The sequence below is a fragment of the Micropterus dolomieu genome, linkage group LG12, assembly GCF_021292245.1.
Source record: "Micropterus dolomieu isolate WLL.071019.BEF.003 ecotype Adirondacks linkage group LG12, ASM2129224v1, whole genome shotgun sequence".
NCBI lineage: Eukaryota > Metazoa > Chordata > Actinopteri > Centrarchiformes > Centrarchidae > Micropterus > Micropterus dolomieu.
In genome coordinates, this window is record NC_060161.1 from 23,331,834 (window position 1) to 23,350,559 (window position 18,726).

Consider the following 18,726-nt stretch of genomic DNA (forward strand, 5'->3'; position numbering starts at 1 on the left):
AACATCTGCTTGCCTGACGCCTGAGCTACTGTCTCTACCTCATCAGTCTAACTGTTGTCTCCCTAACGAGGACAGTTAAGCCTAATTCACACTACACGGTTTTTAGCCAGAATTGCCGCTCGGTGAGCTCGGCAACCGTCAGGCTTTGATCGGGGGTAAATCAGCGATCGATCGGCGGTAGCCAGTCGTTATGTGTGAACTACACAATGACACATCAAAATGGCTCCACGACACATTACTGACACATCGCCGACGTCTGCCAGATATCTAGCATGCTAGATAGGCTACCTGGAAGAGTTGGCTGACTCGACATCCACATCCAGCCAATGAGAGCAGGCAGCTGGCAGAGCAAGCAACTACTTTTTCACTGATAAACACTTTTTACTAACCTCCAGCAACTTCAGACTCCTGTCACAAGACGGCAAGTAGCGTAGTGTGAACAGCAGGGCCATCAAACGATGCTGAAAGTCGTGTAGTCTACACAAGTCTTAACATGTAAGAAATAACTACAGCTGGAAGGTCAGTGAACACTTGTGGGGTCAGCGAATGTCTCAGATAGACCTGTCTTACCTTTCCCTGTTACATCAATTAAGACACCTAAGAAAATTCTTTAAAAAAAGTAAAAAACCAAAGTTCAAGTAAGGAGGTGGCTGGAGTGGCTGGGTGAGCCCAAAACCAAACTTTCACCCATGAGACTGGTGATTGTTTGCGTGTGAAACAAAAAGTCAAGATTGTTTTGTTATGTTATGTAAGCACTTGTTGAAGAAGTTTATTATTGCTAACTTGACTGAGGAGCCCTATGCATCCAAAAAGAGTGAGAATATGAGCTGACAACGCTTTTTATAATGGCTTCCTGCAGCCTTTACAAACAGCGTTGATTAGGGCAGTGAGACTAAACAAAACAGTAATAGTGCCATAAAACCACAACAATGAGCTAAATGAGGCTAAAAGGCTCAACTGAACTTCCTAGTTAGGTGATCATTTTTTGTGGATATGAGATTTGACTGACTCATTTAATGCTGTTTCATTTGATATGCAAAATATTGATAAATACAGCTTAAACTTTATTAACATGAATCCCAAAACAAAATCAAACAAAATATGCACCATTAGCAGTCTGAAAAGCCAGAAACAGTATATGGTTTAATCTTAATAACAAAAGTTATACCAGAAAGTTATGGGCCAGTTTTAACTTAAACTCATTCACTTGTTACATTACACATTCACTAAAAACTGAACTAAATATTAACTAACTAATTATTTTCAAATTTTACAATTTTACAAACTCTCAAACACATTGCTACATATAACTTTAAGTAAACATTCCCATAAATGGGTGCCTTTGCTACATTTCATCCTCTCTCTCTCTCTCTCCCCGCCTTTCTTGTCTTTATCTACCATGTCTATCCAAAATAAAGCAGAAACACCAAAAAAACCCACTCCAAAACATACCTTTAAACAATGAAAAGCTTGACTTTTACTTTATTCTTAAGACCAGTGGGGGAATTACATTTACTTGTTTTTTGTGTACTTTTTGTGTTATTTTTTTATTCTGCAATTTTAATTGTACTTACCTATTATTTATTTTAAACTTTCCTAAATTACGAGCATCCGTTACAGAGTAAAAGCAAAAGAGAAAAAATCTCGCTAAACCGTGTGAGAGGATGAGAACAAAAGAAATGAGCCAAATAAGCAGCTGAAACAGAGAAGGAGCTGCTGGTGTGTCTGCAGCTGCAATGCTGTCCTTAGCGGCACAACAGTGCAATAAAGAACTACATTATTATGAGTTATGGTTAATGTTTAGCATTGTTGTACATCAGCATAGTCAAAAAATGGTTGCATCTACCTCAATTATAATCACAGGTATAATGCCCAAATCAAAATCAAGAGGCTGAGTTTTTTTATTGTATAAATCGGAATGAAAGAGCAGAGATGAACCTGGAACAGATTGTGGAGGACTTTACGATGCTCAAGACTAGAATGACGTTCACACAGGAGAGTACAACATCAAACTTACTAAAGGATGTTAGTCACTCTCCAGAGGAGAACATCAACAATGTGGCGTTGTATGTGTGTGTGTGCTCTTTATTGTGTTTCCCTCACTTGAAGGTGATGAGGTAGTCTGGATACGCTTGGTTATCATGGAACACAACATACGTGCTGGGGTTAAATATGTTATCCACCACACTGTCGTAGAGGTCATGGGGCCGCTGGTCACTGCGAGGTGGAGGAACCTTCATTTTTCTCTGGCCCTGCGTGTAGACTCCAGTCAGGACTCGAGCCACAAACATTAACTGAGAACCATCAGTAGCTGGCTTGGAGTAGGTAGGGTGGGCTGAGTAGCTGGCGTTTACAGCAAAGTAGGTCCCATGACCGTATGCAGTTGCTGAGAAAAAGAGGAAATAGGAAATTAATATCAGTACAGTTGCTTTCAATCAGGATTCTAGCCAGGGTCCAGAGGTCCAGATCCTATCAATGCGACCATACCCCTTTGACCAAACACTAAAAGTTTGTGAAGCTCTGTAATTAAATGTTCTGTTACAGGTAGAGATGCTTTCCAAAACAGAGGCGGCAATAGAAAGATGTTGAAGAAATTTAAATGCATGCTCAGAGTTGCATTAGTTTGATCCAGGTCCTGCACTGCTGAACCAATGACTCCTTATTTCAGAGCGAAAGATCTTTACCATTTTGTCCAGCGAAACTCCTGTTGAACCCAGTTTTCATGATGGAGTCACAGTTCTCCTGGGTCGTCCCATGGTAGAGAAGCTTTTCACCTGCTCCACCCTCCTGTACGTTCTTATCAGAAATGTTCTTCTTCTGCACTTCATAGGCACGTCGGAGATGAACATTCTGCAGACGCTCGATCTATCGAGAAAACAACAAAGCCAGGAAATAGTGAGCTGCCAGATTTCCCTTGTAAAAAGTCAATTTGTAAGGGATACCTTGTCATAAAAAATACAGTCATTAAGGTGAAAGCTATTATCTGGAAGCTGCCAAAATGACATTTTGTGTACTCAATGTCTACAGACAATAAAATGTATTTTCCAGCCCACCTTCATTACAGTCTTGGAGACAGTTCGTTTGAAGGCCTCCTTCACTGTTCGGTACTCTGCAGAGGAAGTCTGCAGCTCAACTTTCTTAAAAGCTTCACTGTCAGCCATGTTATCCCAGTACAGGGGGAGAGTGAAGTCTGAAAAAAAAGAATGGAAACAGATAATCAGAGCAAAAGTGTTTAAAGGTGTTTTATGACATTACAAGTGATCTGTGCATGAATGTGAGTATTTATCCACAGCATTACTTGTGATGTTAGCCGTAGTAGCAAAACATTTGTATCGCTGTCTAGAGATGGTGTGTTGGCTCTGCAACTGTCTCCTCATCTCTGCATGTTACCTTCACAGCTCCATGTAGCATCGGTTCGCTAACCCAAAACTCAGCTAACGTTAGTTACATTACTTGCTCTGTCATTTGCTCTATATCACGGTATTTGTAGGAAAGCAAAATCCACGATGAGATCTCATAGTTGTTCTTTTCTCCTAGACACAAATGAGCTGCTTTTAATCCAAAGGCCTTTTCTCCCACTTCTCAAATTCACCTCAGGAGCAACAACCATATAAAATCTCATTTAGGTCCGACTCCGATCAAAACAGGAGATCTCTAACGGATCTTAAATAAGTCTCCTTAACATTGGACCATGAGATCAGAGAAAGAGCTCAAAGAAAACTCAGCTATGACTCCTAGGATCTCATGATTCTTCTCAAATATGTCAGTTTTCTCATATTGGCCTCAAGAGCAAAAAACTCATCTCTGTCTTACTCTGATCAAAAGATGAGATTTACAGTACCTTAAAGTGTAATTTCAGTCCAAAATGTGGATCAGAAAAAAAGCTCCAAGATATCTTTTGTCTTAGTGACCCCACATAGTTGTTTTTTTTACTAAAGTACTTTACTTACGTCAAATGTTGAGGTTGAGTATTTTCTTTTTATTGGGGTTTGTACTTTTACTCCCCTTAATTTCAAATCCTTATTGTATTTATTGTTAATCTGTTACAAGTTACTGAGAAAAATGTCAAAAATACAGATATAACGTATCTGTCATACAGAATAAGCACTTTTACGTTTGATACTTAAGTACAATCACTATGGAATACTTTTATACCTTTTACTTGATTTGAATTTTGAGGACTTTAATTGTGGATATGGTATTTCTCCTCTTTTAATTAAAGGAAAATTGTACTCTATTTAAAGACGATCAGTCCTTCAGTATTGATTTTAGCTGGATGGTGCAGCGGCTGTGTTGTTGCCCTTTGGCCAGCAGGCGCAGGGTTCAAATCCAGCACGGTTCTCCAAGCATAGACAGCAATGTAATACAAACCCCAGAGCTCCCAACTGCTTTTCAGGAGCAATAAGCAAGACATTAATGAACTCAAAAAGATACAATGATGAGATCTCATCTGTTACTTTCATTTATCCTATTGTAATCTCAATTCAGTATCCATTTGTCTTACCCAAGTCCCAACACCTCAATCTCTCTTCATCTCATCCATTTCTCCTAAGGGGTTTAGGAGCAACAATTCAGATTGGAGTGATCTCAAAGAGATATACTATTAAGATCTTATTGTTTTCTCAAGAGCTAAAGAAAAGACCATTGTGAGCAAAAGATTTTTCCTCTGGGCTGGATTCTTCCTGAATCACATATCCCATCTTTAACACAGCGTGTTAGCAATATGCCTGACGATCTCATGTGTGCCCAGACTGGGCGTATTCCTTTTAACTCCACTGCACAGATCTGTCAGTAGCAATTTGCATGTTGGCTGAAATGCAAAATAAAGTTGCAAAGCACAACACTGCAGAGGTTAATGTTGTATTGGCTGCATTTGTCTTCATATTTGATGTTATAGCTGTCTCAGTTTAAATACAATACCTGCACAATTTTTACTTTGTTTATTTTTTTTACTTAATTTGAAGCCAACATGGACAAAAAGTCCTAAACGTGCAGAGATTTTCCAGAAGTTCCATGACAACTAGATAAAGTCCATCTGCTGATGATGATCAAGTGTTATGTTTGAAGACTCGAGAGCAGAACTGAATGGTCCATGTGGTGAAACTGTTTTGTCGACTACTGTGTCCATGGATTAAGTAAAGTTAGGAACACTGTGATCCTAACTTTACACTACAGTGTTATAGCTCTGTGTGTGTGATCCTTTCTGTATCTAACTGCCTAGGCTCAGCAGTAACACGTGTGCGTGTGTGTGTGTAAGCAAGCATGTGAGCTTTGGCAGAGGTAGAGGCGGACACAGCATGAAAAACACCAGCTAACAAAAATGTAGAAGCAGATTTTGTGAAAACTGTGTTACAAAATATACATCAATATAGTCCATCACAGTAAGATTGTCCTGTTTCTAGCAGAGAGCACAGCTTATTCCACAAAGTCAGGTTATGGTTGAAATAGTATGATCAGCAGAGGGCATGCAAAGGACACAGAGAGGAGCAGTGCAGTCAAAAAAAACAGACATCAGTGCAGTCAATACCAATCATAGTTAAATAAAAATCCACCAAAAGCTGAAAGATTGGAAAACAGAGAGAAGAGAGACACCCAGGCATAGTGAAATAAAAGTGATAAAAATCCACCAAAAGCTGAAATGATGGAAAGCGGTGGTCTTAGTGGCGTCTGAGGCACACAAAAATCTGAGACTTTCCCAGCTCCAGATCAGCAGAAAAGAGAGCCAAGAGAGTATGTGATGCCAAGAAACAGAGCTATAAAAGGAGGTCCAAAAGGAGGTGAAAGTCAGTTGTTACATGGTTTTCATGTCAACTCGGGTCGCTGTTCTGGTAACAGAATGGGACTCTATTTTGCATCGATCTCTGACACACTCCGCTGGAACTTTTGTATTCTAATTGGTGTCTATTTTTGTTGAAATAAAAATGTTGGTAAAAGTTCAAGCTTTCTTATCTGGCCCAATGAATATTTTACACGACAACTTCTCATCTAGAACCAGCTTCTCACCTCTCAGATTCACAAGTCGTTTCAGCTTCGCTTTCAGTCCAGTTACTCGGCTTGTTGCCTCCAACTTCTGTGCATTCACACTCCACCGGATGCCCTGTGCGTCCACTATCCTTCCTGCTACATCATTTTTTTCCAGGCTGTGATTGGCTGTTTTAGGGAGTCTCTCCCAGGTGCCGTTAGGTCCCAGGATGCACCAAGCCACACGGGTGTACAATTCCTCCTCCTCCCTCACTCTCACCTCTCTTCTGAGGGAGCCGTGCACAGAGGCATTAATCATCTGCACAACCTTGTTGACCCCGTCCTTTAAACCGCTCACTGTTAAGCTGCCCTGGCCGGACTGGTCCTCCTGCATGTACAGACCCTCAGTCTCAACCAGCTGCTTCAGATCCTCCATGTCCTCCTGGGTGAGGCATGCCAGCTCCTCCTTTTTGAAGGACTGAGTGGAGCACTGAGACTGATACAGATTCTTCAGCTTAGTCTTGGCATCATCAACATCCTTTCTGGAGAGACCCAGGAACAGGAAGACAGACTGTTCATTTGAGGAGCTGGTATGGAAGATGTTAAGGTCTGGACTCACAGGTGAAGGGAGTTGGAAGTAAGAAAACCGAGGTACTGCAAGGTAGATCAAATGACAACAATCAGTGACAATTCCCACTGAAATAAGAGAATTTTGATATAAATTAAAAAATACAAAAGAAGAAAATTCCTGTCACCTCTATTGATTCCAGCAGTGGGAAACATTTGCATTGCTTCCTCTTTAAACTTCAAGAAAACTTTGATCTTAATCAAGACGAGGCGGATGTTGGTGAGACAGTAGAGGGGAGTGGACGACGTGGCGGTCTTGACACCTCGGAGGATGGCACCTGCTACGACACCAGGGTCCAACCCGCCAATTCCTGCACAAACAGTTTGTATTTTTACAGGCAGATTTAAAACTGACACTCATTTACACTGTATGTGTGTGTTATTATTGAACATCTTGCAAAAATCTTACCAGCACAGATGGCAGGAATGGCCACAGACTTGAATCCAAATGTTTCACAATGTTCAATGATGCGACGCACCAGTTGTTCAATAATACCAGCATCTCTTTGTCCACACACATGTAAAATGGCTTCACAAGGGAATGATCCAGACTGAGATACAAAAACTTCTCCTTGGTTCACTTTTGCTACACAAAACACAACAAAGACAAGACGAGTAAGAAACTGTTAAGTGTGTGTTGCTTGAATACTTCTATCTGGTCCTTTTTTCTCACCTGCTTTTAGTTCAGCCTCCACCTGTGGTCCAGCTACAGTTAAGATGTCTTTGCACACACCATCTGTAGAAAAAAAGGTTATTATTTATTGTAGGTAGGATAAGACAAGACTAAGAGTCTACTGCAGCTCTGTGAGGCTGTACTTAGGCACAGTTGCTTAATGCTAATATCAGCATGCTCTCATTGGCAATGCTATCATCTTGGTATTGCATGTTAGCATACTAACATTGGCTCTTAGCACTTAACACCAAAGTACAGCTACACCAAAGTATTGTATAGAGACTGGAGACTGATGGGAATAGGGCTCTAATAATTGGAGTAATATTGCGATCATTTTGGACAATATTGCGATTTGATTACAATGGAACAAATAGTACTATGAGACTACTTGCTTGATTATCAAGGAAAATGCAGCTAAACTGAGGCTTTTTGAAGACCCATTTCGCTCTCTCTCTCTCTCTCTCTCTCTCTCTCTATCTCTCTTTCTCTCTCTCTTGCCTACCATTCACTGGTCTTGCGCATGCTGTGCTGCCGACAACATTTATTGACATTATTATTATGTTTATTTACAGCATTAAACGTTGAAATGTATATTGTAATAGGCTGCATATTAACTTATTGGGAGAAAACTGGTAGTTTTATGTAAACTCAGATGTTGAGCACCCCCATATCGCCAAAATGACATGATCCTTGCTTCAAAGCTTCAACTGTGAGATTGACAGACGAATCAGGCTCTGCCCATCGAAGCAATGATTCTTTGACTATCCGGGTCGGCCCTACTGTATTCATAATAATTTCATATAATAGTATAGCCTAAGCCTACTATTTTACCACTAGTTTAATATTAAATCCAGTTACAGCTTTTTAATTTCTGAATTCTGAAATTGAAAATTTAATTTATTTATTTCATCCTACTTGTCTGTAATTTGGTCTGTAAGAACTAACTTGTCAATTATCATATTGTTCATCATTTGAAAGTTTGCTGTAAACATCAAACCTTTTTAATGTCCCGTCCCATCCAGGGTGTGATTGGTCAGTTGACGAAAAGTAAAACTTGCACCAATTCAGCGTTAAAACGTTAAATGGCCAGCGAGCCAAATCCAAACTTTACTTATCTTCTCCCAGTTTTTTCTGTCTTACTGCTTCAGCTGCTTCAGCTACATGGTTCAGAGTTTACTTACAAGATGCACATTTTTAATGTCTTCAACAAGTTTGTTTTTTATAAATCACAACCTTTGCTAGGGAAGTGGCATTAGTTGTTGTCACCTATATTGTAGTAATATTTCTTTCTACTTACTGTATTGTCGTCTTCTGTGTTACTTTTTTTGGACCGATCATGTGTTTTGCCTGCAACATCTTAGTTATTAGCTAGTAAACAAAATGACGTCAGGGCCAAAGTCTTTTTTCCGGTTTTATCCTGCATCACAGAGCGTCGGACATTAGGATGTGATTTAAGCTGAGATAGATATCACCCTATCTACTATCCTAAAAATAGGAGAGAATTTTAAGTATCTGAGAAATAAAAAGGCTTTCGACCTAAAAAATAAAACATTTGCCACAAGACTTCAAGTCGTGTACACGCAGAGCTTTTCCTGATCTGAGAACTTTACCATACGGTTTTTGAAATGGCTGTTAGGGAGACTGATGGTTTTGATTTTAGACCACAAAAATCTTTTAGTTTAATTGTGTCAGGTCCTTCAAACAGCGGTAAAACATATTTTGTGAAAATGTTGATTGATTGTTGTATATATTTTTTCTTGTTGGCAACCATTGTATGACCAGTTATTGAAAATTATAAATGTGAATTTCGTTGAAGGCTTGCCATCTTCTTTATGTGATAATACATTGTTGCCTTTAGATAAAAACGATTTGTTGATTATTGATGATTTAATGAACGATGCTAGCAATAACATTGAGGTCCAAAATGTGTTTACAAAATATGTGCATCATAGAAATTTAAGTTGTTTATACCTAGTTCGGAATTTGTTTTTTCAAGGCAAAGTTAGCCATACTATTAATTTGAATACCAATTATCTTGTTTTATTTAAAAATCCCGGAGATAAATACCATGTCATGCTAATGGCTAGACAAATATTTCCTGGGAAGAGTAATTTTTTTATGGATTGTTTCGAGGATGCCTCGAGTGTTCCTTAGGGTTACTTCATGATTGATTTTAAAGCTACAACACCTGATGATTTCAGACTCAGAACTGACTTGCTTTCAGACCTGCCTGTTGTGTATGTGCCTAAGAGAAAGTAAATAAACATGTCTGATTGCATTAAAAGAAACCTGTCTTTACTGCAACTTTGCACGGAGCATCTTCATCTCAGAGAGTGGATATTATTAAATCTGCATCACCAGACCTTTTGGTAGCGTTACAATGTTTTAAAAGGTAAAATTCCTTTAAATAAGACACAGTATCAAAAATTAAAAAAGAAGAAGGCGGGGATTAGACTGCTTGCCAATAAAAAGGTTTGTGCTTCAAAGAAAAAGAAGACGTTGCTTAAACAGTCTGGCGGTTTTCTTCTACCCCTCACTCTGGCTTTAAATTATGACAGAATTGTTCTTTGTGGCGATTTTAATATTCATGATGATGACCCCAACAATGTTAATGCAACTAACTTTTTAAATATGGCCACTTCTTTTAACTTCAAACAACATGCCAAAGGGCAAACACAATAACCGTGGTCATACACTGGACTTGGTTTTTACCCTGGGTGTCAGCATTTCCTCTGTGGAATTAGTGGACATGACCATATCTGACCACAGCTGTATTGTTTTTAGCTGCGATTCGCCTGTTACTCATGCCGCCTCACCAAGCTCCGTGTGTTCTCGCATCTTTAATGAACAAAGTGTTTCAAAGTTTTGCGCATTCTTTCAGAGCCAAACCCAACACCTGTCTGATTCCAACACCAACAATCTGGTTGATCACTTCAATCATATCTGCTTGTCGTCACTAAATATTACTGCTCCTCTAAAGGTTAGGCCTTTAGTAGTAAGCAACCCTGGATAAATGACAGCAGCCTAAAAAGGGAATGCAGGAAAGCAGAGCGCAGATGGAAAAAATCCAGTCTCCAAGTCCATTACCTCAGTCTGAAGGATTTATTAATTAACTACAATAACATGGTTAAGGATGCGAGAACACACTATTTTTCTGAACTCATTACTACACATAAACACAATCCCAGGTTTCTGTTTAAGACTGTGGATCAGCTGGTAAACCCAACCCCTCCTTGTGCCTCAGCTGGAAGTAATGATGACTGTGAATTGTTTTTATCTTATTTTACCAATAAGGTGGTGTCAATCAGAGCCTCTATTACCCCCGCGGCCTCTGAATCAGAGGTTCCTCACCAGCAACAAGAGAGTTTTAACCAGTTTTATCCCATCGACTTGTCTGAGCTTTTAAAAACAGTAACACAAATGAGAGTGTCCTCCAGCCCACTTGACGTAATACCTACAAAGTTTTTACTGAAAGTAATAGATTCTGTTGGGCCCCATTTGATCTCTGTTTTCAACAGCTCCCTATCTACTGGTTGTGTCCCTGATTATTTTAAAATGGCTTGCGTGAACCCACTTTTTTTTTTATGGACATATTATCCATAAACATGGCATTTCTTTTCCTATTTATGCTGATGACACACAAATATACTTGCCCGTCAGATCCACAGATCCTGGAATGCTGAGTTCACTTAACAACTGCCTTTGTGAAGTTAAAAAATGGATGTCAAGTAATTTCCTCCAGCTGAACTCTGGTCATCGGGTCCCAGCAGATGGCAAATCAAATACTGCCATCTGCTGGTTCGCTAGTAAATCACATTAAGCCTGTGGCAAAGAACCTTGGTGTTTGGTTTGATAGTAATTTAAATTTCGAGCAGCACACCACAAAGCTTGTTCAATCATGTTTTTATCAACTTAGAAATATAGCTAAAATTCGATCTATGTTAACTTTTAAGGACACCGAGACCATTTTACACGCCTTCATCTCATCACAGCCTTTTCACCTGTTTAACCCAAAAATCTATTGATCGACTCCAGACTGTCCAGAACTCAGCTGCCAGGCTTTTAACCAGAACAAAGAAATATGACCACATTACCCCTATTTTAGCTTCATTACACTGGCTCCCAGTGTGTTTTAGAATTGACTTTAAAATTCTATTGATCACTTTTAAAGCTCTTCATGGCCTCTCGCCTTCTTATATTTCTGACCTTTTAGTCCCATACACACCAGCACGTACCTTGAGATCCTTGGGCAGAGGTCTGTTGTCTGTTCCAGAGTCTCGACTGAAAACTAAAGGGGACAGAGCGTTTGCTGTCAGGGCCCCAAGGCTCTGGAACAGCCTGCCCGAGGAAATCAGGTCGGCTGAGTCAGTGAAATCTTTCTTACACTTCTTAAAACATACTTTTATAGGAGAGCCTTTCCCAATATTATTTGAATTTATTTTATCCCTTTGATTTTTTTGTATTTTACTAATTTTATATTTATCTGTATTTTAGTCTTTTCAATGTTTTCATGCTTTTATCTTGTATTGTTTTTTGTATTATTGTCTCTTGGGTATTATTGTCTTTACACTTGTTAAAGCACTTTGTAACTTGTTTTTGAAAAGTGCTCTACAAATAAGGATTATTATTATTATTATTATTATTATAAAACAACACATCAATGAACCGGAGCAACAATAATCTATGATCATCTAGCCATCATGATAAAATGGCAATAAATAAATAAATAAATAAATAAATATGTGTACTTATTCCAAAAGGCTTTAAAGTACATATTATTAACTGACTAATGATTTAAACTTAACTGTCTCAATGTATTTCCTTGTCTACTGTCTTTTATTTAACAGATTACTTTAATGAGTAACTTAAATGAGTTATCTGCACGGTTGTTTTTAATCTTGGGGTATCTATATCGCCGACCAGAAGCCAGTGGCTGGAACTCCACTGAAAGTAGATGCAATGTGTCCCTGCATATATAGCATGAGCAACAGATGAGGTCAACAATTAAAAATGCTTAGAGAAACAGAGCATCCAGGACAGCACCCTAGTTCCTCGCAGCTGCAGGATCAGCACCTTGGAGTTGTCTAGTTGTTTAGTTGCCTGAACCTAAACACACATGGTACACATGATGCAAAACCTGTGGCCTGAACTCTGAAGCAAGATAACTGGCTTATCCAGGTAACTTCAGGATTAACTTTGTGACGTCAGGTGTAACTTCCTGATTAACCCGTACTACAAAAGGTGGACAAGTTATACCCGAGGTCTGCTGCCACGGCACTTTACGTTGCATCTCTAAACTGCTCTGAGCAGGTTATCTTCATGGTTAACTCAAAGTTATCCATATACGTGGACTACATACCACATGTGTTAATGACATCAACTAATACACACCACTTCATCAAATATTTTTAGATTTTATCCTGACTTGTTCCACTGTTGCAGCTGAAATTACTTTATTCTTAACACAACAGCATTACATTTATACAGCGAGCCCTGCAGCCTCAGTTGATTTAGGGAGAAGATCTTAGTTAAAAGTTAAGATGTAGACCATCTTTATAGATAGAACGTTAATTGAATTATTCAAAATGTTTTTTATATTGACTATTTTACATGTCCAAAGCTGGGCGGGAGTTAATAATCTGAGAAAAATATTCTTAGATGAAAGTGGTGAATTTGCAACAGAACTCAGAAATTCTCTGGGATTAAAGTCACAAAAAATCAATATCAGTCAGTAGTTTTCTCCTCCTGAATACACCCAATTCACGGCAAAGTCTCTAAATGCAATCCCAATGCATATGATAACATGGTGACTATAGGCTGAAATCACAAGTATTTCCTCATTGCTAAATCCGATTGAGAAGTAGGCTATAATATCATTTTCCACTACAGGCATAATATATGGCAGAGGTGTGTGTGTGTGTGTGTGTGTGTGTGTGTGTGTGTGTGTGTGTGTGTGTGTGTGTGTGTTTGTTTGTGTGTGTGTGTGTGTGTGTGTGTGTGTGTGTGTGTGTGTGTGTGTGTGTGTGTGTGTGTGTGTGTGTGTGATGTTGCAGCCTTGCAAAATGAAGCGATGTGGTTCCAAGATTTTTCTCATCTCCTGACCCGACCCTGACACAATCATCAGGCATTCTTCTGGGGAAAATACAGAGCAATGCGCCATTTTGAAAAAACTCTGCCTGAGCGGCAAGTCTGACTAACTTCACACCGACTCAACTAACTAGCATCTGATTCACCGTCGTAGTACCGTTTAACACCAGTGTAGGCGGTCAGAGTTTGTCAATCCTGAGTTTGCTTGATAACCCCGAGTTAAATCTGAGTAGGTAAAACTCCCTTCGTTCTCTAGTAAATGTCATGCACTGTATACACTCTTCATCTGTGTATTTTTTCAACAGTGTTGTGAGAATGAGAAAAATACGAAGAAAAGGACACTGGAAGCAACTGTTTATGGTTCTTGAGGGGCCTTCATAGAAACAGTTTGACTGCCTGACACATACCGTATACAAGCTATATAGTAAAATGATGTGCTTGGGTTTTAAGACTGATAATTGTTAATTGCTTAGCTCATATTACAAAGGTACAAACTTTAAGTAAGAAAAATGTTTTGTTTGAAATACTGTCTTGTATTTTAGTGTTTCTCTGCAGTCTCTTGTGCCCTGACCTTTGCTCGGCCTCCAGAGACCTGTGGTTGTACATGATCATTTTTCACATTAGACGATGTTCAGTTAAGAGGAAGTGAAAGTCCGCTCTTGCTGGCAACTCGTCCCTTTAGATATATAAAAAAGGTCTCCCTGACAACAGATGTGTGTACCTCGCACAGATGAGAGGAGGCGTGAAAAGAGGTGTGGAAATAAGAAGAGTTTTCATCTTTTAAAGCTATTTTATTTTTGAGTTTATTATATTCTCTAATAAATTTTAAAACTTGTTTTTTGAGATAACATTTTCTATATGTATCCCCTGATGATGTCAAAATAATTGTTTTGATCAACACAGAAGGTACTATTTGCTAATGTGACATCAACAGTTGTGAGGAGACAAGCAGCTTCATTTTGTGATTAAAGGAGCAGGAGGAAGGCCTTTGCTCTCCTCTTTAAATTCAGCAAATAGATGAGAAGAGTAGAATGAGTGTTGACATGAACTGTTTTAATGTATTCTGCATTTGGAGTGATGCATTTAAAATAGATTTTTGATTTGTGCATGCATTTAAGATTATGTAAGAGAAGAGATGTTCATTTATTTTGTTTGAGAACTGTGGCCTTCTATATTTATATATATTTAAACATTTAAAGGATTATATTAACATGAGTTATAGAGTGATATTTTTTATTAACTTATTTGGAGAACTGTTTGTGAACTGAGGCAAGGGGGTGTTGAACAGAAGGACCATCTACCCATAAAAGGAAAAGTAATACATAAAATGTTAAAACCAATCAATGTGATAATCAAGTTCTGATAGCCAATGATTGTTTGAGAAAAGGGTGGGGTCCCCCTTGTCTATTTCTTTATTTAAAAGAAAATTGTTAAAATTAACAACTTATTGTCTATTTTTTGTCTTCGTTTTCTTCCCCCTCTTCTGGACTGGTAAGTTACTTACACTTCAGTGCCCTACTCTCTGGAATCTAAAGCAAGAGAGGATGAGGGGCTGACTAGGAAGCTGTTGAATCTGGAGTTAGTAATTCAATACAGACGGTCAGGCCAGTTCCTAGTGTTGAAACTAGCTTGTTATCAGAGGTCGCCCTTTTTCCAAAGTGTTATCTGAATTCACTAAGGGTACCCGGAGATGGTGACCTGAGAGAGCAGGGTTCCTTGCGGTGGGCTACTTGTCGCTACAACAGTATTCCTAAAATAGATTATTATGTGGCACCAGGTTTGTTTTTGTTGTAGTTTGCTGTGTGGAGGTCATATACAACACATAAATGTAATAATATGCACCAATGCACAATATTAGTTCAAACCTAAGACCAGATTTTGATACAGTAACCCTCTTTAAGAAAAACTAAATAAGACCCACGTTGTAAACCAGAATCAACCAGAATGATCCTTTAAGATACGAGGAGTAAATGCACAAGAGGGAAAAGAGAAGACTGAGCAAAATGAGCTTCACTTATCTGCCACTATGGATGGCAGCGTTAAGAGTCATATGCCTCACTGTCAAAGATGTCACTATCTGACACTCGTATAGCCCACACTGAATAATTCCATGTGGCTCTGTATGTGATGGAGTGGAATGAAAAGTTCTAGGCTTTACCAGCAGCTGAACACAGAAACATTTTTCAATTAAATGTTTTGGCCTTCATTGATATTATTTTGATTTCTGCGCTCATTTAATCAACTATGATGAAAAATATTCATGAAGAACCTATTTTTCATGAGGAAAACAGAAAATGAAATTAAACATGTGAGTGAAACAGCCTCTGAATGATCAGCTGCTCTGCAGTGAAGAGTGGCTGCAGGAACGTCCAGAAGCAGGAATGACAGTGAGCGTATGGGAAAGATAACAGGATTCACTGAGGTCTGCTGTATTACTGCAGAGCAGACTCACATGGACAATGTGTGCATGAACAAATAAACAGAGCCTTTTCCATTAACCTCGTGACAGATGAGAGCACATGTAACTGTTGTAAGGGTGCACAACAAAGATGGTGACAGTTGTAGTCTCAAAATGCTTTGAAGACATAATGTAAAATGCAGGATGAAAATGAGACTAAACTTTGACTGAGGAAAACTGAATTTACATGACTTTAGCATTTGTTGACTAAAACTAACAAAAAATTAAATTAAAGACATTTGACTAATATGCATTTTTACCAAAAGACTAACACTAAATCTAAATCATAATCAGGAGCCAAAAAAAACTCTGAGCCTCTTTGTTCGCATGTGTATGCTAAAAACAGGGGAATTAAGATTATGTGTAGATGTAAGTTTATCCTGTTGGCTCCTCTTGGATCTGTTCCATTGAGTTAGAGTGAAACCAAGCAGAAGACCTTTAACTTGCAGCAGGGATTTAGCTTTAACACCTCAACTTAAGTGACCCACGTCTTCTGTAGCACAGCTTCCCTCAGTTGATTTAGTCTTAAGTGTGAATTATTCAGGTTGAGTATAAATAGTGAAGCAAGTTTCCGGTGAGCGGGCCATGTGGTTAAACTGGTTCTCACTGTGAGCCTCACAAAGTGAGCTGCAGTTTTAGCTCAGCAAACAGATGAGACCGGGACGCTGTGCAGCTCCCTTCAAGAGCTGTCAACATGGCTTTGTTGAATGATTCATGCTTTTCACTGTCTGCCCTTGTGTAGTAAACAGAATAGACAATGTCTTAGTACAACACTGTATTTCAAACCCAGATTATGGGCTGAACCCCTCAGGTCTATCTCTGGCTCTACCTCTCACTCAACTTTTAACATTTCATGTAAGACTTTGATATTCCTATAGGACATAAATGTAGCCTGTCGTGTGATTATATAAAAGTGAAAGATCAGGACAGACTCGAACCAGATTAGCTGCTGAGTGACTGTCTTTACTTTAAAGTTCCAGTATGTAACTTTTGTAAAAATATATCTTTTACATATTTGTTAAAACTGCCACTATGTCTTGACAGTAGACTATGAGACAGATGATCTCTGAAAAAAATCAGGCTCCTCCCAGTTGTCTTAATGCCATTTGCAGAAATCCACCGCTCCCGGTCAGTAACAACCAATCAGAGACAGGAGGAATGTATTAGCAGTGTGTCAATTACGCTCATGTAAGTGCTGCTCACAACAGTGTATACTGAGTCGTTCTCAAGATTCCCAGTGTGCAGTAACTGTGCTAGTAATGGCGGAGAAACAACCGATAGGAAAACTGCCAATTTCACGAGAGGCAAACGGCTCAGAAAACAAAGACTAGTAGGCAGAAGAAGACAGAAGACGAAAAGCACACATCGGAGTGGCTTTTCAGAGGTGGAGGGAGCTACGCGTCCTGAAAGTTTTTTTGGGGAAAAAAATAACTACAAAAGCTGAGATAGCGACGGTTACAGTAACACTCATTGATAGCACATTTCTCATTTTACTCTGTAGCTTGTTGCTTAGTCTAGCTTGTTAGCTTGCATGCTATGGTGGTTGTTTAGCGAAAATGTATGTCAAGTGTCTACGTAGTTGTAACATTGGTTTGTAGTTCAGTGCAGGACAGTGTTCTGTACTGTACACAAATAGTTAGAATAGTTGCAAGAAATACACATTTCTCAGAATGACAGTATGACAGGATCTTGTGGCAGTCGACGATTACCTGCAAACTTGTTCAACCATAATATAAGCAATATTGCTTAGATACCTACAGGGCGCCCAAGAAAATTGCCACTGTTAGTTGCATGGATCAGAAATAAATCTGTGCTTATCTAATAAGAGCATTGCTCAAAACATTAGCAGTTAGTCTGTTGTGTCAGCTGTTTATAATCCGAACGTATTTTACGTTAACGTTAGGTTTGGTGTTTGTCCTGATATTTGTGGGTGATTTTGAGCTCTCATATTTTACACACCACTTATTTAGTTATATTCACGATTGTTTCTATTTTGAAAAACCTCAGTATTGAAAAGTGTGTGCTAGTTCTTCTACCAAATATACATTCCTTTTTTTGTAGAGAAGTGGAAATTGCACTATAGTAATTTCTAGATGTGGCCAATTCCCGTATGTGAAGTGGCAAAATAATCTTGTAAAAAAAAGTATGGCTTTCTGGAACTATGCTGGGTTTTGCTTCTTCATATTGTCTGTAAATCATCTTTTATAAGATGATAAACCCAGGGCGACGTGTTTGGAGAATATACCTTAATTTGTCTATAATTTCAAAACAGGCTGACAAATTATGTATTGCAAGGTTTCTTGCAGATGCCAGGTTCCTGGAGGAGTCATCCAGGGCCGTCTCGTCAGGGTGGTTCTTCTGCTATAACATCAACACAAACCAATGATGATTATGGTGTATGATTCATTCTACAAATATAAGGACAACTGAAAATTAGAGGCAAGTTCCCCTTCGAGGGAACTCGAACTGCGTCGGTTACGACACTATGGGAACGCCTCTAGGCGAAGCAGGTCTGAACGTGAATGAAATCACTCCAATCCTATTGGCTTGTTGCTAGAACGGTAAGGTGTGACGGAATAACCGGAGGAGTATAAAGCACACCTGTACACACTCATCATTAGCTTTTTTTTATTCAGCAGGCGCTCTGTATGTTGTTTGAAGAAAGCTCCAGTCCTACAAGCAGTGTGTCTTACCTGAAGAAGAAGTCTACCAGCATGTCCGGCAACCAGATGTACAGAAGGTGTGTTTTTTTCTTGCCCTCAGTACATCACGGATGGAGATTCTCATGAGATGTGTGTCTCATGTTTGGGGATGGAGCACGGACGGGCAGCTCTCGAGGGGGCTGCCTGCGCCCGTTGCGAAGCCCTTTCCGTGCGGGTACTGAGGTACAGCATGGCTCTCTTTTCCGAGGATGGCCGGA

The 18,726-nt window shown here is 39.2% G+C and overlaps 2 protein-coding genes across 2 annotated transcripts in view; both read right to left on the bottom strand.

Annotated features, from left to right (window-relative positions):
• Positions 1–18,726, bottom strand: part of LOC123979783 (protein mono-ADP-ribosyltransferase PARP15-like) — a 79,622-nt gene that overhangs the window by 50,933 nt on the left and 9,963 nt on the right. The window lies entirely within an intron of this gene.
• The window catches only part of LOC123979793 (protein mono-ADP-ribosyltransferase PARP14), a 25,855-nt gene continuing 8,431 nt past the window's right edge, over positions 1,303–18,726 (bottom strand). Inside the window, exons 3-9 of the mRNA XM_046063876.1 lie at positions 7,262–7,324; positions 6,998–7,174; positions 6,717–6,899; positions 6,004–6,615; positions 3,054–3,190; positions 2,685–2,865; positions 1,303–2,386 (exon numbers count right to left, since the gene is read on the bottom strand). Of these exons, the coding sequence (XP_045919832.1) occupies positions 2,100–2,386; positions 2,685–2,865; positions 3,054–3,190; positions 6,004–6,615; positions 6,717–6,899; positions 6,998–7,174; positions 7,262–7,324 (1,640 nt within the window). The 3' untranslated portion in view covers positions 1,303–2,099. The remainder of the gene's footprint in view (positions 2,387–2,684; positions 2,866–3,053; positions 3,191–6,003; positions 6,616–6,716; positions 6,900–6,997; positions 7,175–7,261; positions 7,325–18,726) is intronic.